General features: G+C 36.5%; 1 protein-coding gene across 1 annotated transcript; it reads right to left on the bottom strand.

Moving 5' to 3' along the window:
* Nucleotides 1-1,071: 1,071 nt before the first annotated feature.
* Nucleotides 1,072-26,484, bottom strand: UFL1 (UFM1 specific ligase 1). Its single transcript, XM_076333260.1, has 19 exons — nucleotides 26,397-26,484; nucleotides 25,441-25,586; nucleotides 24,343-24,371; nucleotides 23,216-23,313; nucleotides 22,267-22,381; nucleotides 20,912-21,042; nucleotides 20,197-20,255; nucleotides 15,773-15,919; nucleotides 14,430-14,605; nucleotides 13,553-13,732; nucleotides 13,043-13,163; nucleotides 10,095-10,217; nucleotides 8,029-8,149; nucleotides 6,874-7,037; nucleotides 5,616-5,746; nucleotides 5,393-5,473; nucleotides 4,544-4,629; nucleotides 3,916-4,096; nucleotides 1,072-3,315 (listed from the first exon to the last, which is right to left on the bottom strand). The coding sequence occupies exons 1-19, from the start codon at nucleotides 26,471-26,473 to the stop codon at nucleotides 3,103-3,105; spliced, it is 2,379 nt and encodes a 792-aa protein (XP_076189375.1). The 5' UTR covers nucleotides 26,474-26,484; the 3' UTR covers nucleotides 1,072-3,102.

Genomic DNA, 26,484 nt, shown 5'->3' with positions numbered 1-26,484 from the left:
TTATTAAAAAAAAAAAAAAACAAAATGTAGAAATTTCCATTTTCCTAGCCTACGGAAAATGTAACTGTTACTTATTAGAAGAAATTATTAGAAAAATTCAAGGAGCAACCACTGCATAAGTAGCCTACTCATGAGCCTACACAGAGAACAGAAGTACTGTAGTTTTATCTGAACAAGCCATAAGATGGATTCATGCAGACAACAAATCCCAGTACTATTACTTAGAAACTTAGAAAGGTTTGGTTTTTTTTTTAAGAAGCTGTGAAACAAGAGAATTGGAAAGAAGGCTGCAAATTCTAACAGAGCAACAGTTTGCGTATTTCCAGCAGACCTGCAAATAACCAGCTACAAAAGTCACATTTTGCCACTTAAAAACAGGGAAAGGAAAGGCTGTTGCTGAGAAAGGTATTATTCTACCTATGGCTAATGCACCCATTCCAATTTGCTGAGAGTGGCAGCAAATGGGCTACGAGATGCATGTTTATAAATAGTTGTGTATATATACATATATGCATATGTATATATACATATGTATATATGTATATATGTGCATATGTATACACATCAGCTTTACGAGTCTATAAAAATATAATGGTGGTGTTTAAATACCGTAGGTGAAGGGCAATGAGAGGCTGACACTAAATGCTTAAAACCAATGTAAAAGCGTCAATTTGTATACTTTGTATTGCCTTTCATTTTCCTAGATATTCCAAAGGGCAGTTTTGTTTTGTGAACTGAACCTCTGATTTCTAAGACAAGATTACTCTTCCTCCTGCATACATTCCTCCTAGGGAGAGGAAAAATCTCATGAATTAGCAAAATATTCAGGAAATTGTGAATATTCCTTTTCTTTCTCTTTCAAAATACTTCTATATCATAAACTAAAGACTGATTTTCCACATCTAAGAGACAACAAAAATATCTGGGAAGGTTTTCCAACCTATGTCTCCTTGAATTCTGTTAGTAGCCAGAAGGTATCTCTGAATTGTAGTGCTTCCCTTGTATCTATTTCAAAGAATATATTTTTTTAATCATCCTTATAACATTGGCTACAATATAGCAAGTCTAACACATGATATAGTAAATTTTATAAGAAGTTCATTATTATTCCAGCATAAAACAGTATCAAACAAAAATACAGGGACACTCAGAATGGCATGTTAAGTCAAATGGCGCATGTTACCAATTGCTGGTTGAAAGCTGCAAGTTGCAAGATGATCAACCATTGGCTAAGTCAACAGAATGCATTTTAAATACTTCATTTAATGTTATTAAAATAATTTCGTATTTGCATACAGAATGTCATATGGCATATTATTTACAAAATAGTTCAATATCATATAAAATTGTCTACATTCAGTATAGGAGCGGAATAATTATTCTGGCTAAACAACAAGAAATCAAACCTATTCCCTGTATGCAAACTCTATTTCTTAAACAAAGTTAAACAGCCTGAATATTTTTCATCTCTTACTCCTCATTGTCCTTTATTGTCAGCTATGATGGCCTTCAGCCAAGGAAAGAGAAACAACTACCTTTGCTTCTGCCTTACAACTGGCAAACTGTTTTGCCTTACAGTTGGTAAAAGATCAGCATTGATCTGAACATTGTTAAACGTTACTGCCTTTTATATATGTATTTTTTACCTTACCAAAATTAACTTAACCTTGGTTAATCTGTTACTGAGCTTCCATAGTTGGCCTCTTCAACCTTCATCTGTTGCTATTTCAGGCTTGGGAATATTTATGATCCAGCTTATAGAATACGTGAACTGCTGGAAAACAGAAATACTTGAACAGAGTAGGGCTTGCACAGAATTTTTTTTCTTTCAGCATCAAAGAATTTTGGCAAGAACGGGTGAATGACATTTTTAGTGAAAAGAACTCTATTACTTGTCTTATTGCTCAAACCTGATTTTAAGCAAAAACATGAAATTACACATATGAAATCAACGGGCATTGCTGAAGTAATACAACTAAAATATTTCTGGTTTGAAAATTATCTTATCTTAAAAATAAGTTAGAAGTATATTTGACATACAAGAATTATGTCATTAATAGTGGCAGAACTCTATTTTACACATTTTTCCACTTTCCTGAAGACATGCAGTACTGCTCCTGTAAAAATAAGGCTGGTAAAAAACATGAGGGAAACACTTTAGCCAGTATTTCGGTCTATAAAGTTTATGTAGAAAGATCATAAACTAAATTCTTTTCAAGAAACTCAGGATAAACAGAATACCACAAGTTCTCTCAAGGAGCTGACAGAATGCAAGCGAGTGCTTCTAACTGCTATGGGAACTGGACTAAGAACTCAACAAGTCCACCGAATGAACATACAGCACGTAAAACACGGCAGGCGTAACAGTATTCATCCACTCCCAAAATGCCAGTGCAAAAGGGTATCACCTCCTCTGTCCGAATTACAAGTTTTAAATGAATTGTTATTACGGACATTAACAGAACACATTAATAGCATGAGTGTGCCGATTTTCAGAAGCTTTCACTACATTTAGAAACTCACATTAGTACTGGGTCACTTTTCTTAAGTTTAGCAATGTACACTTGTACTCAATGTTTTTACTGTTGCGGTCCAGTGAACAGAAGCTGTAAACATCCACTAATGATATCAAAAAGTAAAGATGGCCTTTCCTTGGTATACTATTAGGTATCAGTATATCTTTCAAAACTAGTATTTGAAATTAAGATATACAGGCAAGCCTTAGATCACTATGAATCCAAATCAGAGAAATAAAACTATACGTCTGTGTGCGTATGGAACAGAATACACTGTTACTTGAAGAATAACCACTTCTTAAGGCCTCACATGAAGATGCCAATTAAAAAACACTAGTTTCATACCCAGTGTCCACAACTGTGCTTGTCACATCTACATTTAATGTGTGTTACACGTACACTGTAGTAGTACACAACAAAACTCCATTTGCCACCATCACCCAACAACCGTGTTCCCTGGCTGTGACTTGCAATTGTTAGAAGCCAAATTTTAAAGTTTGTCAAGCATTTTCTGCTATCCTTCCCTTCAGGATAAAAAAAATAAAATCTGACTATATCATGGATGTGGATGCACTGAATAATAATTTTATTCCTCTGTTACAGAAGATTTCCTAGGTCTGAGAACAAGATCTTTGATAGCGGTAGTGATTTCCTGGAGCTCTTTTCGAATGGTATCTGTGCCTTCCTCCTCTTCCAGGTTATCTGTTGTGTCACCGTCTCCATGTTCAGTTTTCCTAGTCTGGCTGATCAATTGTTTCACTACTAATCCCTGGTATTTGACTAACAGAGAATGCTGATCCTGAGGGGAAAAAACAGAACAAAACAAAGGAATGTCAATGTTACGGAGAAGGTACACAGACCTTTAATTAAAAAAGCATTCTCCCATTCTTGCCTAAAGAGGGTAGTGATACATAAATATATTTCCATCAAGGTATTTTGCAACCTAAATTCTGAGAGACATTCAAAGAGGCAGAAAAATGAAAGTGCATTTCAGTATTTTTACTTTTGAAGAGGTATATCTTTCTTTAAAACTGAATTAGAAAAGTTTAAAAAGCAACCATGCTCTAGCTGGGAGGAAAAAGAGTGTAAAAATTTTCAGTTATATGAATTAGAACATCCCTCAATACATAGCTGTCTCTATGGATAAAGACAAAAGCTACAGTACTAATAACAGATTGATTTTTAGTTTTATTAAAAAAATATTGAAGACAGATCCCTGAAATGATAGGTTTGAAATACAATACAGATTAGAGAAATTGTATATTCTGTACATGAAGTAATGATTAGACATGAAACACAAAGGTGCCAGTCTTATGCAGCAGAAATAGTGTAAGGCACAACTTTTATGTTCTGTCATAGAAAAAAGGTACTTTCCCCTTAAAAATCTAGAAAGGAATACCTCTGGGATCTTGCCACTTAGGAAATTAATGATCTGTGGTACTGATCTTCCTGGTGCATGAAGCATACAGTGAGTTGAAAACTGAAATAACAGTACTGATGTCAGGTGCAGAACAAGAGCTGGATCTTCTGTGACTTTCAGCTGTTCAATCAGAGCTTGTCTATGCTGAAACAGGACTTGCCTAAGGAACAGGAATACATTATATAAAAATATGTTTCTCATTCTGTCTTATAGTAGTTCATAATAGACTCTAAAACTTATCTAACTTCAATTAATTTTAATTTTCTCCTCTGACTGACCATTTCTTTATGTGAAATTCCACATTAAAAAAAAAAAAAAGCTAGCACTGGTGTAGCTCAGATTTTGAAAGCCCCCTAGAGAATTTATAAACTATGTCACAGTAAGCAGTGAGTCAAGCAAATTAGCCGAATATGAACTCTCCCCTCCTCCTTCTCCCATGGAATTAGGACTGCTTGACTTTGTATTTTTCAGTTAAACAGTTTGGAATGAAAGACTGCCTCTTACTTACACATTCTGTGTGACTGCTACCAAACTACCCATCTAACATTTGTGCAGCAACAGAGCTACATTTCACATACTGTGCATAGAATAAATAAAATTAAGGTACCTTTCCTTTTTTTTGTCTCCTTTTTTCACCATAATACCACAAATATCCACTGCAGAATCAAGGCACGAAAGAAAATCTTCTACGCTCTATTAAAAAACAATATAAATACTTAATACGTGTTTGCAGATTATAAAAAAGGGTAACTACTGTTCACAATTAATCACATGAACAGATGACTGTGAATACATTTGGAATAAACTATGGAAGAACGCAGAAAGTAGAAAGTATTTCGTAGAAATTAACTTTATTAATCTTCTAATAGTTCATAAACTTAAATACTGAAACAAACTATAATCCATTAGTCTTAAAAATGGAATTAAAAAAGGAATACATGTTCTACGATTATTTACAGGTACATTTTTTCTTAACAAACATATCAGTATGGCCTTTTGCATAAAAGAATTAATAAATTACTTTCCTTTGTACTTACACTGCCATAATCTGAAGGGTTTTTTTAAAATATCCAGGATTTTACTAGTTAAGAATACATGGGAGAACAATCAGGAACTTCAGGAACAAAATACAAGAAACATCAACCACTTTAAACTGCAGATTCTCTCTCAGCTTTTACTTTTCTCACCTGCACATAAAAGATACACTGGATTCCATCTAGAAGCAAAGAGCTAGGTGACTATCAGTATCCAAATGTAAGATCGCCTTTTCACCTCTTACAATTCACAGATATGAAAATGTACTTACTCTCACTGACTTACACAAATTCAAAAGATTACTTTGCCTTCGTCCTTCACAGCAGCAGCAGTTACGTACTACACTATGTATATCAGCTGTTTATTAGCATTGTATCAGCAGAACGGAAAATCTGAACTCAAAGATTCTGGATCACTCTACCTTGCCATTCAGAGAAGTATGCAGTTTAGTTAAAGGACCTTTGGTGTCTTCTGGCAATTTACCTAAAATCTTGGTCCGGACCTGTATGAGACAAGAATGGAAATAATCCGTAATATTAATTACCATTTTAGCTGTAGGCATATTTAAACAGAAGATAATTAAATATTAAATAAACATCACCGATCTACTTGAGACTGTTAAAAAGGAACTGTTATCTATGTACCTCACTTGTGATTGTAGAATAATTTTCTGTTGTCATCATTGAATCAGATGCTAGGAAGTTGAAAATAAGATTTGTAATATCTGTACAGACAGTCTTCAACAGGTGTTTGGTAAGGTTAGTCTGAGTCTCATCTGTTAAAAGAAAGAAGTCATTAGAAGTAACTTATTATAGTTATCTGATTCCTATGACAGTTATCACAGCACCTCCTAAAACAGGGACTCTATCAACCATGAGTAGTATGAGAAAGTTATCCGGATACATGAGGCTAACATGCCTCATTTGCAGTTGCTCATGGAACATTCTTCAGTGAAAAATGTGAGCTTTCAGGTCTGTAAGCGCATTTTAATGCATTGTTAGTATTTCAAAGGTGTACCTGTATAAGCAGTAAACTAGCCCCTGTACAATCCTCCTGAACCGCTAATGAACAACCACTGCTATCCATCAACAAATAAAAAGTATGTAAAGGAAAAGTCTACAGGACAAGCAGTTAAACAGAAGAGCAGGCACATGACTTTAAGACTGAAACAGTAGAAATTTAGAAAAAAGAGGCTATAGAACACATGTACAAGAACAGAGGCTAATGGGAAATAATTCCATTTATTCCTAAACATAGGAATATTGGGATTTTTTGCTAGTGTTTCCTTTTGTTATAAGTTTTCCGCGGGGAAAGTTCTAGAAGAAAGCTGAATACAGCAGAGAATCTTGGAAATGTCTACAATATTTTCCTAATGCTACTTTTCTGTCACAAAATATAGGTAGCTAAAGAAGACACCTTACAAAGTAACCCACTGCAAAATGAATCTACATATTTTTGAAAAACTACCCTCAAGGATCAGCTACTTTCAGTATCAAACCTAAAAGAGGTTTTAACAGGGGCTTGTTAGAATCAGGTAGTATTCAATTCTTTCATTAGTGGCACAGGTGACAGAATGAAGTAAGCTTACTAATTCCTCTCCCTTCCCTCCCCCCGACAATAAAAACTGGGAAGGGATGCAAACACTTTGGAAAGAAGGACAAGAACCCACAATTATCTTGACAGAAGATATAATAGACTATGGGTATGAAATAAAGAGAACATATTTCAGTAAGTGTACAAAGCAATGCACGCCAGCATAAGGTCAGTGTTAGGCAGTATAAACACGTCTAAGTTTTTCCTTTTTAAACTGTTCCTCTTCTTTGACCTTGAATGTAGATTCTGGAATAAATTCAACATCCTTAAAGAAGCATATTCATTTTTTAAAGTATATATTTATTGTACCTGTGAAATGCTTTGTTCCCTTTTCAAATAACCGAACGTTGTTGTACAAGTTTGAGAATTCCTCCTGCAAGTCCTTCATAGTCTGTCTTCTGCTAGCTCCAGAGGAAGATGTCGAAGACGTAAAAACAGAACGCACAACCTCCTGATAAGTTTTTGTTAAAGGTCTTCGAACAGGGAAGAAGAAAGGAGAAAAAGGGAACATTAAGCAAAGTGTAAAACTGTAGAAGGTTTTTCCAAACATATCAGCAACAGAGAAAGCTCCCTCATTACACAGTAAATGAATGGGGCATGAATGCCACAGAATGGTGAAATAAATAAAAAGCGAATAATTGAAATCAGAAAAAAAGCACTAGGAAATTAAAATGTACTTTTGTAATTGCAGAAGTACTACTGGTTACAGTATACATGGTATGTAAATGCTTGCCAAGGTTTTAACTCATAACAACTCCTAAATGGGAACAAGATGAAACATAGAAAAGATTTCCAGAAGCAACGCTATTCACAAACTCTTTCAGGGGTCTGTGGACAAATTTCAGATCAATGAGAGCTGTAAGCGGGGAAGACTTAAGTTGCATGAAAATAGCACAGGCCCGTCTAAAGATTCAGTTATCATTGCACTCCAAGTTTATTCAAGCTTGGGCTGTTACAGTCCTATCATGTCCTTTTTGCCCTGAACACACATATTCACATCCTCTCTCTTGTATGGAACATCTTTTAAAAGAAGTTATTCATGTTTGCTTAGATCAGTTTGCTGACCTAGCTTACTACCCAGTTCACACAGGTACCAGCAGAGCCACAAAAGACAGGGAACATGAACGTATACCAAGGGCTGTACAGAAGATGGGACTGGTGAAACCCCAACATGGATCAGTGTAAGGGGGTGGAAATACACCCATGAACCAGAAAATACACTTGCTGACAAAGGACGCAGAACCACCTACTGCTAAGCAGAAGCATTATTTCTCATTACTGCGTCAGCACGGCTTTCTAATACATAAGCAAGTATGTAACATGGAGCTGTATAGACAAAGAATATTGTGGTTCACTTCCATCAGCAAAACATTTTTTTCTAAGCAAGAAAACAGATTGAGGAGAAGATTCATCTGAAGAAGTGTACCACAGACTTTCTAACTCCAGTTGAATTACTGAAATTACCTTATTAGATGTTCAGCAAGTTCTGTAATAAGCTCTTCAGGGCAATCCTGCATGCGGGTCTTTAAAACATCCTGAATTTCCTCTTGTGACATGAAAGGGAACTCTGGCTGCTTATTCCTACCTATAGCGGCCATGAGCAACATTCATTGAGAAAACATTACATTTAGTTTTGCTGCAGTTACTCTGTGGCAAGAGACATTGAAATGCCTCAAAGCCCAAACCTCCACAGAAGAAATGCATTACCAACAATGCAAAAAAAGGGATGACTATACATGACAGTTAAATTTTACACATATAAAAACTGACAAAATTTCTCTTTTGATCACTTAGAAGTTATCTTCTGTAACAGACAACTTAAGTAGTATATGAGGACATACATTTTTGATGATACATTTCAAACTGCCAGGCCCATCCATTAGTTTAGAAACGACGACGTCACCAAGACCAAATAGTTTTTTAAAATGTCAAAACTGAATAGAACGTTTCTATTTGAAGGATTTCACAAGGTTGTTGGGTTTTTTTAAACCCCATTTAGTAAGGTACACAATCATGTAACAGAGAGTATCCTAAGCTTCAGGTTACAGTATAAAATTTGAGACATGATAAAGCAAGAATATTAAACCAGACAAGAAGTTCCAGTAATAAAATCAACTTACATGCTGCTTGTAAATGCATACGAATTAGTGCATCTGTATTTTGGTTTTGGACAAAATATGAAGTTTGTCTGCACGCGGCAGAATTTAGTTTTTACACATAAGAATGAGATCAGGATGATGACAGGGAACCAGAAAAGGACAGGCACTCCATGTTCCAGATGCAGCATAAAACAGGTTTATTCTGCACGTAAGGTAACTGAATGAATGGAAATCAATGATGTCCCTAGTCGTGCCACGGTAGCAATGAACAACATACAAGGCTACAAAAACAGGCGGAAAGAGAGCTTAAATCATGTTTTGGAAGGGTCTTATTTATATTCGAATGGTTACATCTGAATTTATCTTGGGATTTTGGTTCAATCTATTTATTACAATACAGCAATACAAGCAGCAACAATTGTAAAACATGAAAGGCTACACCAAAAAAAAGGTGATGTAACACTGTTTTACTCTGTAACCGAGCAGTCTTGAAAAATAACTTCATTTATATGTGAATTACAGTAATCTATGGGAGTAGTATCATACAAAATTAAGATGCTGTACTTCATAACTTCAAATATTGTGTTTAAAAGTATTTTTCAGTCAGTATTGAAAGTCTAAAATGGAAGTACACGTTTCTTGTACTTCATCGAATAAAAGAAATAACACATGATTATGATTGTTTCATTTGCAACCACTGTTTGCTAAAAGTCTAACACTGTAGGCATTTACTTCTGAGGAAGCCATCCATGCTCCTTCTCCTAACAGTAAAGGTAGAGAAATGGGCACCAACAGGGAGCGATTCAAACTCATCCTGTAATACACATCTAAAACAAGCGAGACAGGCTAGGCCTTCAAAGCACGTACTTTCCTCCATTACAAAGTCAATAGTTATAAAGGTAGCTAGCTCAGATGCAGAAGTCTCAGTTAAACAGATGAATCTTATTTAAAATATTAAAACTTTATTTTGACTGTATATTTTATCCCTATGAGGAAAAACATCTAAGTACTGTTTCATTGCTATGATTTGTTAATTTAAGCTAATTAAGCTTTGGAACTGGATGAGAACTTCTCCATTTATCATATGCTATTCAGCAGGTGTTAAGAAACCAAGTATAATATTCATCCCGAAATCTAAGGCATTTCCTACAAAAAATCAAATAAAAAAAAATAAAATGCTCTCATTTCCTTTACTTAAATTGAATAGCCATTTTAAAGACTAAGTTATACTTTTCAGTGCATACGGCATGTCCATTTCATTTAAATAGCAACATCATATCCATTGATACAATTCTAACTAAATAGTATTCTCAACTTCTTTGATATTTTACCTGACCTTATCAATACAGTGGGGAAAAAGAGAGATGTGGAAAAGCAAGTGATAAAAACATGTCAGTATGAATAGATAGTGCCCAAACTAAAACGACAAACCTGTGCTAGTTGCTTGCGACTCTTCATCGCTGTCAGCATCCTTTCTACCTTTCTTCTTGGTTTTCTTAATCTTGATCTCTCTAGCGTTACCACCTCCTCCTCCTCTCACGCTTCCACTGCCCTCTGGTGGAGAATTATTTGCTCAGTACACAGTAAAGTTGTAGCACTTAAAAAGTTTACAATATTATGGTAATTTATCTGTGTTACTTAATGCTGAATTAAAAAAACACAACCTGATTCTAAATGTGACCTACACTATATATTCCAGAATCTTAGGCTCGTAAGTATCATTCTTAAGAAAAAAAAGCAACTGAGTCAAAGCTTTGTTTAAGTTAATGTCATTAATAACCACAAATACTAATCATATCAAATGTACATATGATTAAAAAAAAAAAAAGAGCAATATCTTTTTCCAGCTGGAAACAGATGAGATACGAGTGCCCACGATGTAATGGGAGATTTTCTGTTGGCTGAAAATAGCATCTCAGAAAGCATTTAGCATTTTTATTCAGTGATGTTGAATAACTGAGCTACTGAAAAATATCCCAGATAATGTAACTTTGTTAAGTTTTCTTTCAGAGAAAGAATCCTACACAGGAAGCATTTATCCAAAATATTCCTGGAAGCGTGCATTCAATTAACTAGAACACGAATTCTTTTTCAACTATTCCTAGATGACTATAAAGCAACGAGATGTTCCAGTTCTGACAAACGTAACAAATTACTTTGTTCATAGGTCCCATAATCCATGTATTCACACTGCAGACAGGATCTCAATTAGCAATACAGTCCCTCTCCACAAGGTAAGCTGTTCTGCTGTTTGTTCCCTTTTTCACAGCTTGTTCCCCTTTCACTTGAAAGAAATTTAAACTCCAGAATAATTGGTTCTATACATGCACTAAATCTTGAGAAAGTAGTTACTTTGCCATTTAAATATAAGGTCCAAGATTTCAAGTGACTACATTATGTAACAGTATCATTCAAGAAAAGGAAACACAAAGACAAGATGCTACTACTCACAAAGCTAACTGCATCTGTTACGTGCTATAGATGGATTTTTAAGCATTACTTTGCAGGAACAGCAAACTAGTTCACTTGCAGCTAGCAGCGGATGGTGTACTTGTGAGACCACCTGAGTCTGTGACCTCTCCAAAAAAAACCAAACAAAAGAGTTGGTGTTTTTCACAAACTTATTTGAAATGTGACTGCATTCAGCTGAGCAGATACAAACTGTTTGTCAACTGTGCAATATACTAGTTTTTTTGGAAACAAAGCTTCCTTCATTCTGTATTCCACTTGAATAGCCATACAGAAGAAGCTGCAATCTGCAGTCAAGATCTTATCCACAGAGAGATGAAGCAAGAGAGACTACTGCCAGAAAAGCCGTATTTTATGACAACAGGATCCATGGACTGTAACCTACAGAAAGGATTTCAAGAGTACATGCCTCTACAGATACTTGTTTGTAACAGACTGTTGCAAATGGTATTATAAATAGGCAACAGAGAATTTATCTTGAAAATTTTCATTAATCCAAGACATGGCAGAATCTATATTTGTATGAACTGCATTAACAGTACGCCACGTCAGGTTACACGTAAACAATAGATATTGATATAGTCACGCACAGACCTTGAGATAGGCAACGTGGCATTGGCCACATTCTGCCAATACACAGTAACAACATCTAATCCTTAAACCGTGACGTTGATTGTTTTAAGGTAATACATCTAAAAAACCACTTCAGGGTAGTGCTTGCTGATGGTGCAGCATATGTTACCTGTGGATATGAATGTGTCTAGACACATAGTACATGCTCAGTAGAGTCTCACTCCTCAGAGGGCTGGAAACTGAAGTCATTCTATTTATGACAGTTCAATTAAAGTTCAAGCTTCTCTGCCTCAGCTATGGCCAAGAAAAATCTGCTGTCTCTTGCGGCAAGAATAAGTTTAGTTTCCATGTCAACTCAGTCATGGCCTTTTTAAAAGCAGAATGTAATCTTTTATTTTGCAGACAAGTATATTCAATTAAGCTAGATGCATCAGTGCTTTGTTACTTTCAGTAGCACATAAAACTCCGCATGCGAGTTCAACATAGATTGCTCAGCTGTGCTGTAGCAACACAAGAGCCACATAAAGTTTTTGGGACTGAAAATACAGTCTTTAGTCTGAATAATGTTTTAAAAACCAGAAAGCTTTGAAAGGGTTAAAACCACACATTTTTATTCTTCTTCAAATTAAAATCTATTCCAAACAGCCACCACTCAACTGGAGTAAGGCTTGGGATTAATTTAACCCAGCATATACCTTGAAGTAAACTGTGTGAATCTCCAAATAACTATTATGTGTGCAAACAACAGAAAATTGTCTGGCACGGGATTCTTAGAAAAGATGTACAATATTCTCAAATAAAACTCCATCTTAATACCTCATTTCTCAATTTAGACAGAGTGATTTTGGAATTAACTTCTGAAGACAATTAAGAAATACTTTCATTTTCTGGATCCCTGAAAAGTGGAGAGTAGGAGTGTATCTACACTGTGTAATAAAAAATGGTACAGAGGTCCCTGAGCTAATACTGGTTTGGTCAGTCCTCATTGCACAATTCAATCTTATGTGACCATACTAATAAACGAACGTGGATTCCTTGCTTCTGAAGCCAGCTGCCTTGTGTTGGACTAACTCAAGATATCTTTATGGTACTTCCTCTGCACTTCTAAACCTGAAATTAGTTATCATGGACATATCTCAGATATATCTACACCTACAGTATAATGATGAGAAGTGGTTGGATTATTTCTTAAACATCTTCAGCAATGGACTGGAGGCAACTAATGGACTACAAAATATAGTCCATGATGACTATATGGACTTTGTATTTGAATATTTCCAAGGCTAAACAAGCCTCTTTTTTTTTTTTTTGGCTTAAGCTAAATATTGATGCCTTACCTGTTGCTTTCTTTCTTCTTTCATCCTTTTTGTCTTTTTTATTAGCATATGAATTCTCTAAACCAGAAACCTGTTTTAAATCTTCTTCAGTGATTATATTAACAGGGTTATTTTTCATTTCCTAAAATGAAGAACATGCACTTAATAGCAAAAAGATACACACAGCAACAGAAGATACATATGGAAACATTTCAGCCATTTGGCCATTTTTAAGTATACTAATCTAACACCGTGTTTTCCAAGTGTAACACATGAAGAGACGTTTATTCTCCTCTTCAAAATTCAGCATCTGATCATACTGTTATAGTGTAATGGTATTTCCTGAGTGCAACTGAATATACATTAAATTACACTGATTACATATACAAATCTTTTCTTCATTTTTGCCCTTCTTCTCAAGCTGTATTTCAGATGAGATGTAAAGAGATGGTAACAGCAAATAGAAAGTCACATAAACTATACTCCAACACTCAATGTATATTGCATCTTGACCAATCAAAAAAACTGTACCTTTTCAGCTTTCTGTTGCATCATATCAGAAAACAGATCAGCACAGCTGCTTAGAAATTTCTCACTGACCACAATGGTGTCAGTGAAGACTAAATCTGAAGAATTTTTGTTTAAAGATCTCATCACTTGCTGAAGCAAAATCCCAACATCTTCTACTGACAATGAGCTGGGCAGAAGAGTCTAGGGTGAAGAAAATCAAAATCATTTACATACAATAATCTGTTCTAGAATGGACAGACATACTTGCACGTGGATAAACAGAATCCACAGACATCCCATTTGACATCTGTTAACTATTTAGAATATATCACACTTTTAAAATTAAACTAGTAATTTAAGAGTAAATACTATTTTAAATCTTCTAACATCCCAAATCAACATTGCTCTAGAATATGTGTTACCTCTGGGAAAATGCATGGCAACTTCTTCAAAATGCAGCTCAACAGATACAGAATAACACCAAACACAAAACAACAGCAGGCCTTCTTACAAGCGACAAAGTAATGCTGTAAGGCCTAAAATTAGGATTTAGCCAGGACAAAATGGCTAATATCCCTCTGTTTAAACTTTTTTCCAAAAAAACCCCCACAGAAATATATTGCTCTCTAGCAGAATACATTAGCACTAATTTTGAAATGAAAGTTAGTCTTAGGTTATCTATCAACCAAATACTGATATGTCCTTCCCCTGTTTTTGTTCAGACCAACTTAAAGGCAAATAATGCCTTTTTTCTTGTTATTTTACTTAAATGGAATATTCTTCTTTGACAACATGGAATTTTCATTATAGATATGTGTAGTTTCAATAAAGTATCACCTGACACAAAAATAAGACAAAATAAATAAATCCAACAACAACAACTGAAAGGATTGCTTACCGCTACATCTATCCAGTTTCCAGAGCTGATGGCTTCCTCTACAGAGGCTTCAACTTGATCCACAATTTCCTGACCAACACAAGCTGCTCTCAGAAATAAGAGTTGTGTGGACTTGTATCTTTTTTTAATGTAGCCTGCTGGGTCAGGGATGCCAAGTCTGTACAACGCATCAAATTCTATAAAATAGTTAGATGTCTGTTACATTTAAGTACCTTCATATACATACAGGATCTGATGTGGTAATTTTTTTTGAAAGCAGGAAATGAAGAACTACATATAGTTTTTATACAAGTAAATGCAGCCTCAAGCTGATGCTGACCTAAAACGCAGTTCAGTACAAGCTACACCTAAACATAGTTAACAGAAATATGAAGATTAAATCATGGACATGACTTTGGTCTGAGTTTTGGAAAAAACCCTTTTTTTTTCAGATTCTTATAGCATTAAGTTTATCTTTGCAATACCTTTCCAAACTATTCTAATATAACACAAACAATATTTACAATACATACAATGTCAAAATGTTTTGTTTTCAAAAGTTACTCCAATATACTCGTAGAATCGTGCAATGCCTCACAAGCAAAGCATTTTGACTATTTGGCCATTTATACTTAGATGTTCTGAAAACATTCAAAGACTTTGACAGATACTCTATCGGTCAAGCAATATTACAGAAACACTTAATACTACTACAGTAAATTATGCCGAACCTTTTCAAACTGCAAGACTAACTGCTATTTATGGACTGGCCCTTTGGGACCATAAGGGTACATTCCTCTATTTATTCAGGTCCACATTTTCCCATAGCTCCTGTTTTAAAACACCATCGTCCAGCACCACTCAGCTTTAAGTTAGACAGACTTGTTCGGATTCAAACCAGGACAGTAGTGCTACCCACTCCAATTCTACAAATCTTATTTAGGAAAAGGTTCTTCCTGTGCACTGCACGCTTGGCTATCTGGACTATTAACAGCCAAAGTTTGGCTGTAATCTGGACACCTGGACTGAAACTCCAACCATGTGGGTCAAACATGATCATCTGAAAAGTTTACAATGAGCAGTCTAAGAAATGTTTTCAGAACAGTAGTAAAAGCAGCATTTGTTACTCTGTGAGAAATAAAGTTACTGTTTAGCAGTTTGGTTCTCTCTGCTGAATTCTTTGTGATAAAGTAACAAACCATTATAAGCAAGATGGTCTTTTAACGAAGGAGTATCAACTACTGTATTGATTTCCACTTATTCTTGTGAGGCTTCATTATAGACATTAGCTATATTAGGGTAAGACCAATTACCTAAACTGATTTTAGAAAGATATTTTATCTATGAGAATATAGATTAATTACCTAAGTAACCATTCTGCTTGAAAAAGGAATCCACCCAGTTGCTTTGTGTTCTGGCATAGATGTCTGGAACAAACACAGCCTTATCCTGTCTCCCACCAATCACAGTGCCTTTTAGACGACCAGTGTTAACAAGTTCTTCTAGCACAGCTACAAGAAGAAAATAAATGAAGCGACATTTTTCACTTCGATATATCCATTAATCAAAACACAGCAATTATTTTCCCTGTTTCTTCTCCCCCCCCCCCCAAGTTGTTTGTGCTTGTTCTAGTGAAACATTTCTGAGTTCTATCAATTATTTTTAACACTCATGAGAATGTCTTGATAAAAGCTCTGGAAATCATACAATGTTTCAAAAGAGTGAGCCACAATGGCAGGATCAAAACACTTTTTACTGAACATATACCTGGACAGTTCGAGCTTTTAATTTAGAAAATGTAGTCATAAAAGAATCTTTCTCTGGCCAGACAATAAAATATATGAGCATTTTATTAATAATGTTCTCTTTGAATTCCCTGCTTGCATGTTAACCAAGATGAAAAAGAGAGATCTGAACACACTAAAATGACATGAAAAATTGCTACCTAAACTGCATAAATGTGGGCACCTCCTACTGGTGACTATCTTCATGGTTTACAATGTTCACACGGTTGCCAGTAATAACCTCCTGATAATGCGCAAATATTGCTGACAAAGAATGTATTGGTAACTCATAGTACCAAAGTACTAAGCCTTTCTCGATGCTAAATAAGGTATTTTCAATCCATTAAAGGTACACAGGAATATCTGATTTGCCTCCTATGTTCTGCTTTTGCCTTTTCCTAAGTCACTAGATAGATTAAAAAAAAAAATCAGTGACATCAACTGCCAAGCTCTGCTGATTTCCAGAGCTTTGCTAGATGGCTTTTTTATCCTCAGTTTGTGTTGATTTCTATTTCATTAAAAGACAGATTTAAATTGTCAGATTAAAAGACAGATTTTACCCTGGAACAGAATGTTAAATGGTATCACATGGTACGGGTTCTTCCTCATTAAATATGAGTAGCAGTCAACATTACAACATGCTTAATACAGAATAAGGAGGTTTAGCTCACCTACACAGGAAAATTTACCTGAAAACCTCGTTCCAGAAGAAATACTGCATATTAAATAATGATTTTTTTTTTTGTCAGATATGCCCATAGTGTAGATAGGCCTCTATAAGCTACCAGCTATTGAACACAACTGCCATTAACAAAGCTGAACAGTACTTACACTGAAAAAATCATAGAATCATAGAATCATTGAGGTTGGAAAAGACCTCTAAGATCATCGAGTCCAACCGTCAACCCAACACCACCATGCCCACTAAACCATGTCCCTAAGCGCCTCATCTACACGTCTTTTAAATACCTCCAGGGATGGGGACTCCACCACTTCCCTGGGCAGCCTGTTCCAATGTTTCACCACTCTTTCAGTAAAGAAATTTTTCCTTACATCCAATCTAAACCTCCCCTGCCGCAACTTGAGGCCATTTCCTCTCGTCCTATCGCTTGTTACTTGGGAGAAGAGACCAACACCCACCTCGCTACAACCTCCTTTCAGGTAGTTGTAGAGAGCGATGAGGTCTCCCCTCAGCCTCCTTTTCTCCAGGCTAAACAGTCCCAGTTCCCTCAGCCGCTCCTCATAAGACTTGTTCTCCAGACCCCTCACCAGCCTCGTTGCCCTTCTCTGGACACGCTCCAGCACCTCAACGTCCTTCTTGTAGTGAGGGGCCCAAAACTGAACACACAGTATTCGAGGTGCGGCCTCACCAGTGCCGAGTACAGGGGCACGATCACTTCCCTACTCCTACTGGCCACACTATTTCTGATACAGGCCAGGATGCCATTGGCCGCCTTGGCCGCCTGGGCACACTGCTGGCTCATGTTCAGCCGGCTGTCGACCAACACCCCCAGGTCCTTCTCTGCTGGGCAGCTTTCCAGCCACTCTTCCCCAAGCCTGTAGCACTGCATGGGGTTGTTGTGGCCGAAGTGCAGGACCCGGCACTTGTCCTTGTTGAACCTCATACAGTTGGCCTGGGCCCATCCAGCCAGCCTGTCCAGGTCCCTCTGCAGAGCCTTCCTACCCTCAAATGTAGAAGAGAAACTGATTTAAACAAGATACAGCTTTACGTAATCTAGGACAAGAGCTAGAAATCATGTTCTGCCATGGTTCAGTTACCTTGTATAAAATGGAGCTTATAAGACAGATTCTGAAAATAAAATTAGACTTTTATACTTACTAATAGTTTAGTTACCCTAGAAAATAAAGAGTCAACGTGCCTATTCTACTTAAGCAATTGTCAGAAAATACAGTTTGTTTCTCTATTTGCAATCTCAACTTGTTTTTATTCAAAGTTTTTGGGAAAAAGAGTAAAACTTTAATAGATTTTCAAATAATTTTGTGGAGCACTAGCAATGAACTAGAGTCTTCAGAGAAAGGGGGAGAAATGGAGATGCCGATTAATTTTTGTATTATTTCAAGTGCCAGTTCTAAAACTCCAGGGCAGAGAAGGTGCTTTCATAGGAGATTTCACAGCCCCTACTACAATTATGCCTAGATGGTCTTTTGTTTTAAATCAAAACAACAGGACCTTTGCAGAACTACTGTAATCTCACATTTACTTTTTAAAGGTGATTGAGTAGTTTGTAGTGTCCTATTAGGTCTCTGTCAAAGTCTGGCAAAGACAATAAGCGTCCCTCCATGCCTGTCCTACATCAGCAACACAACATTCAAAAACGAAGAACATCTGTGCTTTCATTATGCTTTGTAATTAGTGTTTTAACTTAAACAGTTTCTCATACCTAAAATTATTTTCTATCATAACTTCATGCCAGCTTAACAGGAATAGCAGCACAGCTATGTGATAGAACCAAAGGCTATTGTTTATCTTGTCAACACTAAGTGTTGATTAAATAATTAGCTGTTTGTAAATTATACAACCAGTACACTGAACTTACTTTTTTTTTCTGGAAAAGACACAAAACTGACAAAGACCACTTTAAAGCACATTGCTAGTAATGACAAACATAAAAAGCGAAGAGTATAAGTAATATCATTACAAGATATTTTCCAAGTTTCCAGCATTTGTGAAATTGAAATGGTACCTCAGCAAATGGATAGAATAAAATCAAATGTACTCTGGCAGTGAGTAAAAAGCTCTTTGAAACTTATGAAACCGCAGAGGAAATGAAATACAGTAAGAAAAACTAAAGGAAAAAAAAATGAACAAACTCACTAAAAAAACCCCCAAAACCCAAGAAAAAGAAAGTACTAGAAATACACTTAGCCATCATGATGATTACTGGTGACAGGAAAACACTAGAACTTCAATTCACATTAATACTGTACGTGAGCAAAACACGATCATGTATTTGCAGGACCTGTTTGAAAAAGACTGTAATTGCATACTGAAATTTGTTGGGTACTGCAACATTACTATTATGCAGTTTAACAGATTTTCCTTTTATTCTATGAATACCTGGATGGTACATTCCAAAAAAAAGAGGAAACCTTAAATTGTTTATGTGAAAGTAGAGTGTTTATATGATTTTATTTAATTTCTAAGATTTTAATTTTTAATGAATAAGCTTGTCGCAAAGAACAAGAAGGTAAGCAGAGAGCTATTATAGTGGAGCTAAAGTGTGCAATGCCCTGAAGGCAAAAAGACCCAATGGAACAGAAGAGAAATATTAACTTTCATGAGAAGAGACAGAAAACCATTAAAGGATTCCGAAGACCAGCAGCACTTGGTCAGCCAGCATCCAAGACTAATGATGCTTGAAGCAGCATTTTGGACAGACAGGAGGGGGTAGTCAAAGAAAAGCTGCAACATTAGAAGTGAGAAACAATTAAGTACTGCCTAAAAGTTTCAGCAGTTGGATAGGAAATCTTTATGCATTTCTATTTAAAAAAGGAACTGCGGAAAATAAAAGCAAACAGTTTAAGGATATGCTTTATCTCTCAGCATATAAAGACATTTAACTAAGAGCATAACAAAAGCTCTGCCTCTGCTATCACAGAGAAAAGTCAATAAATAAAATCCAGAGTAGTTAATGCCATTTGGCTACATAAAATCTGTCCCCTTTTGTGTGCTTCACTGATAAAACTGCCAATAGCTAAAGGCAAATAACAAAACAGATGACAAAATGAGTACTGTACTACTTGCACCATTCTGCCCCCAGAAGCATTTCATCAACATATGCTTTCATTGCTTTAGATACAGAGAACATCTCTTCAGTTATGGATGGCACAAAAGGTTTAATACTTTTTACACTAAAGAGAAATATATTGTTCTTTACTCCAGAATTAAGGCTATATACTAAAATGCTTCTTTGAAAGCATACTTCTAGTAATGAAGAATCTATGAATTTACAAAAATACAAAACAGTCTGAATGAAACTCACAATAAAGTAAATGTTCTTGAAATCCATACCGAGTGATCAAGTTACTTACAGGTGTAGGCCTTGGAAAAAAGAAAAACAAAACAATATAAGTTAATGACCTGAAATTGATGTGGAGAATCTAGAAATAAGAGAGGTTACTAGAGCTGGACAAAACTACATAATATCTTAGCCCCAGGGTGCTACACTGATGGTTAACACAGCTTACAAGTTTTTAATTTCAAATTACTATGAAGTTATATCTTGTAACAAAGCCATGACAATTATTGTAAAGAAACTTCTGCTGTCCCAAGTTTTTATCTTCATACAAATTGATGCAGAGGTTATTGATTTAATAAGAAAAAATTATCTATAATCACATGTAGTGGGTAGACATCAATATGTAATTGACTGGGGAGCAGTGGAATGACAATGAGGATAGATGCTCTCCAAACAAATGAAAGAACTACCGATTAACATTTTCTTCAGCCAAAAAACTTAAGTATGTTGTATATTGTACATTGTTATACTTTCCTTGTTCTCCTTTCAAAAGGAGGTCCCCACTTCAAAAAAGTGAGTCTAATATAACTAAATATTTCAACCCAGGAACTGAACAACACTCAAAGAAATCTATCTATAGGTCTTTATTTTCTGTTCTTTTTCAATCGCAAGTGAATTTGGTCCATAAAAACCTATGGTAAAAAAATTTTAATATGTGGTTGCTGGTGTTGCAATTTACCTAGTAATCGCAGTGAAGAGACCACGAATGCGTGCTCGATGCCGGGACACAAAGGCTTCTGTAAAAATCACCCCACGGTTTTCCTGGTCTAGTTGTCCATGAATAATTCTACCCAAACGCCTGGATAATGCCTGTAAATAGAAGCTGGGATGACTGCTAAAATTGTATATTAACGATATTGAACAAAAATTAATCAAAAAATCTGTATTAACAGATCAGCAAATTAGTTTTGCTACGACAGATAAAATATTCAGAAATGAGGACTACGAGTGGAAATTATTATTTAGGTATATTGAGAACGTGTCTTGCTACATGTAAGTTGAAGCCTTTATGGCCCACACTCCAAGCCTCAGGGTATTCAGCTTTCCTAACAACGCCCTCTTCTATCAGATATATGTGTATCTAATGATGAAAGAAAACCTTGCAAAATAAATTAGTATGGTTTGGAGATGCACAATGAAAACTAAGATTTAACCTTTGTATTAATTTTGTACAAACCAGTGGCAGACAAATTCACTATCCATTTTTTCAAACAGTCAAGATAAAAATTAGCAACAATAAACACAAAAGAAAGAGGTGCAAACAGTTTATAAATGTGCATCCTTGCAAAGTGAACTAAACTCAGGAAACATTGCCCAGGAAACAAAGAGAAACCATGTAATAATTTTTGTATGTTAGAAATGTTTTTGTAGAAGCTGATCATGTGACAAATATTAGAGGAAATCTGCTCATAAACTGAGCGTCAGCAAGGTTGTCTGTGGTACCTAATATGACTGTTCACCTAACCCATGCCATAGGATTAGCCTTTGAAAAAAGTATCTTCCAAACAAAATCCAACCTTGACCAAAAGTCAACAATGGTAAGAGCTAATCCTTTTAAACACTACAATAGTCACTAACAAAGGTAAATAGTTTTTTGTTTCTACTCTGAATGTCTGGCTTCAGCTTCTAGAAACGAACGTGTATTTTACCTTTTCTGAATAAATCGAAAGGTCTCTACCATTGTATTTCTGCTTCCTGGGTAGTTAATGAGACTGATGAAATTACCCCTACATCTTTAGTATTTCAAACAAATAATTTTTCAGATCTTACACTAATCTAACCTGTTCCTAACATTACTAATCCTAATCTGTTCCTAACAGTCATAAAGATTCTGAAGAAATTTTGCCCAGTAGTGAAAAGGCAAACATCAACCTCAATCTGTGAATAGCTGTTACACTGCAACCTTTATGTTTTTAATACTTTTCTTAGAATGACAAGCAGCTCATCACAATTAAAGACATGGATATTGCAAAGGTAACAAAAGAAGGTGAAGACAATCAATTCTACATTTGCTAGGTTGGTGGCTTGCATCACCTGTATCAGGAAGTCTCCCGGAAGGTCGTACGCCTTACAGAGTTCTGATATTGTCACCTGGCCAGTTTCCTGTAGTTTATCATTTATTTCTTCTGCTAATTGATCCAGGTAACTCCTTGTTTAAAAACAAGAAAAAAAAACACCCAACACATTAAGTGTGAAATTCAAGATCAACCTGTTAGCCACATGCTGAATTATTAATTGACCTGGCACTATACTTCTTTCTGTTGCATCTTGGCAAAAATAAACTGAAAGTTATTTTAAAGGAATAAAGGAGAACAATGTCAGTGAAAATGTGGGGTTTTTTTGAAAGCCTGCTAACCAGGTGGCTAATATTAAAATTGGCCATTTATCTGCTTGTATGAAACTGTCAAAAAGCAGGAACAGGAAAACATTATGTCAATGAGACTTATAAAAGGGCTTTAGTGAGCACGATAGGTCTTAATTATTTCAACAGAGCCACATTCTTTGCCAAGAATAAATCCTGCAGTGCAATCAATATTAGAGACAACCCCATAAGAGTATTACTTCAGTGGTTGTTAGTGTGCTGAATGCCATGAAATAACTTGCTCATACATCTCAGGTTCGTGAAGTAAAGCAAGAGGTGGGAAAAAATGAGAGGGTTTGTCAATAGCTGAGGCGGATAGCAAAGCCACAGAGCAAATGAGATCTGGCTGCTGTACACAAAGACACTGGGAAAGAAATGAAGCCTCTTAAATGCAGGATACCGGGCAGAGACATTCAGTAAGGCCTTTGCTCCATGGATTCACTGGATGCTCTGCAGGGATCGGCCTCACTCGCCATTTGGAAAAGAAGCGCCGATCACCACCAAGCAGTCCTAGTAGCAGTCAAGAAAAATGTATCTCGCTTCAGAAGCAACTAAGGCTGGCCATCACTTTTAGCCTGCATTGAGATGTGAATTATACATATTGCTCCTGAAAGTACTCACTCATTTATAAGCTGTCCCAGTACAAGCTGAATAGTTTTTTCAGATTTAACGATGTCGTTAGCTCTGTTTTCAATGTGCAGAAGGTCCACATTTATTACCTAAAAAAAAACCCCAACAAAACCTCTTATCAGAACTTTAAATTGAAATTAGTACTCAAACATCGAGATACTACACTTACACATTCCTATGTCTTGAGGAAAGCAGCTTTTATTTTTTTATACTATTGCACACATACGCAGTTAATCTGTGATTTGAAATAAAGCAGCAATGCTTTAGGGGGAAAAAGCTCTCTTTGCAACTGTGACAAGGTTAAAAGAAACCTATATAATAAAAAATTCCAGAAAGCTATGAACAGAAAATACTAAATTGTCTTTCAAAAAGGTTTTCTGATTCCAAGTAATTTTACTCAAGCCAGAAGGGAAAATTAGTCATAGAGGAAGACTACTGGAGGATAAAGATTAGTGGAGACAAGAGATTAATGAAGGCAGAGGGAAGATCCAAAGAGGCGTGCAAAGTTAATTATGCATGCTCCTGCAGCTTTAAATTTAAATGGGAAACATATTTCTTCTCTGTGTGCCCCCCTTAGTTTATAAAGGAAGAGTTCTTAAAGAAAATCTGCATATTTTATGCAGATTTTATTTATGGCCTCAAGTTGCGCCAGGGGAGGTTTAGATTGGATGTAAGGAAAAATTTCTTTACTGAAAGAGTGGTGAAACATTGGAACAGGCTGCCCAGGGAAGTGGTGGAGTCCCCATCCCTGGAAGTATTTAAAAGACGAGTAGATGAGGCACTTAGGGACATGGTTTAGTGGGCATGGTGGTGTTGGGTTGACGGTTGGACTCGATGATCTTAGAGGTCTTTTCCAACCTCAATGATTCTATGATTCTATGATTCTATGATTTCAGAGGTCCCAGATTATCATTAAGCAGAGAGGAGCTTTCAATAAAGCAGTAAATGGATGGATTAAGTAATCTGCAGTACTCTGACATGAGCTACCAGCTCTTCATAAAGTTTGTTCTTTTTTAAAAAAATAACTTAGCTGGAGTATAACTGATGAACTCCATATTTACAGTATACAAGGTGAAGAAAGGAAATAAGTGTATAGTTTTTTATTACTAAAAAGTTACCTGTTGTAAGTCAACAATGTTTACTCGACCTTCAAAAAAAAGTACAAATATACTTTTAGTAATTAAAACACGTTTGAACAGATTTAGAATATAGCATAGACCATCGTGTACAACATATTTCTTCATTACTTTTTTGTAGACCAATTAAACCAACTTCAGCTTTATACATTGTCAAATCACGGACACCACAGGTGGTCAGTGCAAGATATCCCATATTGTTCTACCCTACAGCCTTGCTGACAACCCAATACAGATATTCCAGAAGTAAAAATCACTGTTCAAACTCCCTCCCAATTAGTTTTTGCCTTGATGCTGATCTGGATTTGACCACTATTCCATGAGTATCAAAACGGAGACTGCCAAAACCTTCTACCTTTGCATGATGCTACTAACAAAAACCAGCAACTTTAAATTAAATTCAAGCTATCATACTGGTATGATACACAACGGCCTAACACAAACTGAGGCATACTTGTGGTAATAGTAAGAAAATGACTAATCTGTACAAACATAATAAGGAACTTGATTTTCCAAACATACGATGCCATGAAATGCACCCTTAAATATAACTAAAAGTACAATACACTGTCTTCTCATTAAAACCATTGACAAAAAGCAGTTTGAAGCCTATTTGCTTCCTTATATATCTAAGTCAGATCTTACAAAGCAGACGGCTTTTCATACTGGTAAAATAAAAGACCTGTCAGTGACAATTTAAAAATATTGTTATTACTAATGACATGAAAGGAGAATGATTTTGAAATTCTGAGTCAAGGCCAAACATCTGGGCCAGATACTCAACCATACCGAAATGCCAAATTTCCTTCAGAAGGGTTCTTAGACCACTTCTACCTCAGAAATTCTGCATGGGTGAAAATGAACCAAGTAACATATCTTGATATGCTTACCTAAAAGCTTAACACAGATCTAAAGTGAAAATAAAATAATAGTAGGTGAATTAATGTGTAGATGAAGCAATAGGAAGCAAGCTCACTTTTTTTGCAAGATTAAGGGTACTGAAGAAAACTTTCAAATTCTTTCTGTAGTCCTCAAAATTAACTTCCAAATCCAGAGGAAGAAAGCAAATGCCACACTTACCACCACAAACATGAAGCTCATCCCGGATCTCCCTACTAATCTGTGCTGGAGTGACATACTCTTTTCCATCAAGTGTGTGCACTACTTCCAACTGCTTTTCCGCAATCAGTTTAGTGACAATTTCTATACAGTTCCGTTCTGACAATCTATTAACAGCATAAAGAATAATCAGTTATTCTAAGTAAGTACTTGCTAAAATTATCTTTAAATTGATGTTTCAAAAATACTAAACACAGGAAGTACAATGAAGATTACTTGCTGTTCTGTGCGAATACTTTTTAACACAAAAAACTAATTTCAGGATCCTACTTATCATCCCCCAAATCATCCATATGGCTTCACTTGTGTGGGTCATCTCTCTAAAACAGCTTTTACTCTTCTCCTGAACAGCTGTCAGCCCCTTTTGCTGTAAGAATGCACCTGTCCGTGAATTTAGGAATGGTTGTGCTCACAGAATTTGTATCTTTGATGCTTCTGCACTTTTTTATTTTAGGGGATGTTTTTGCTTGTTTGGGATTTTTTTTTTTTTTTTGGTAATAAAAACCAAGCTCTGGGCAGCAACCTCAACTGCTCAACAACACACAAGGAAGAAACAGAGCACTGGAGCCGTGACGGTGTCCAGCAGCTTGAACTGAAGGGCGATTACATACCCACGCACCTTCGTGGACCTGCATACACGCCCTGGAGGCCCTAATGCCCCTTCAGGGCTCACAAGAACTGACACACAGGTCAGCGCCAACCAAAGGGGGACTGCAGAGGGGCAGCGCCTGGTTGACCCCGCCGGACCCCGCCGTGTGTCAGGAGCGGGGCCCGTGGCACACCGCTCCCTGGGGCCGTGGGGGCGGAGTGGGGGAAGGGAGGGCCGCCGGCGCGGGGAGGGGGCGCCGGCAGGCGGTCCGCAGCGGCAGGCGGTGGGCTCCAGAGGCCGCGGCGGGTACCGGCGCCGCCCTGCTCACCTGTGGGCCACCTCGGCAAACTGCGCCCGCTGGAAATCGGCCGCCAGGCGCCGAATCTCCTCCCAGGCAGCCGCCATCGCCGCCTCGC

This window comes from Aptenodytes patagonicus, chromosome 3, assembly GCF_965638725.1.
Source record: "Aptenodytes patagonicus chromosome 3, bAptPat1.pri.cur, whole genome shotgun sequence".
In the NCBI taxonomy this organism is placed as follows: domain Eukaryota; kingdom Metazoa; phylum Chordata; class Aves; order Sphenisciformes; family Spheniscidae; genus Aptenodytes; species Aptenodytes patagonicus.
The sequence above is the reverse complement of the archived record's forward strand: the minus strand, read 5'-3'. Positions and strand labels throughout refer to the sequence as shown.

Excerpts from the sequence above, each read along its gene's own strand:
- UFL1 (XM_076333260.1), bottom strand. The coding sequence starts at position 26,473 with ATGGCGGCTGCCTGGGAGGAGATTCGGCGCCTGGCGGCCGATTTCCAG. Across the intron at positions 15,920-20,196 it reads TCAAGAACATTTACTTTATT|CTGTGCTAGAAGAACTTGTT; the intron begins GTGAGTTTCATT and ends TTCTTCTTGTAG. Across the intron at positions 5,474-5,615 it reads ATTCTACAATCACAAGTGAG|GTCCGGACCAAGATTTTAGG; the intron begins GTACATAGATAA and ends TGTCTCATACAG.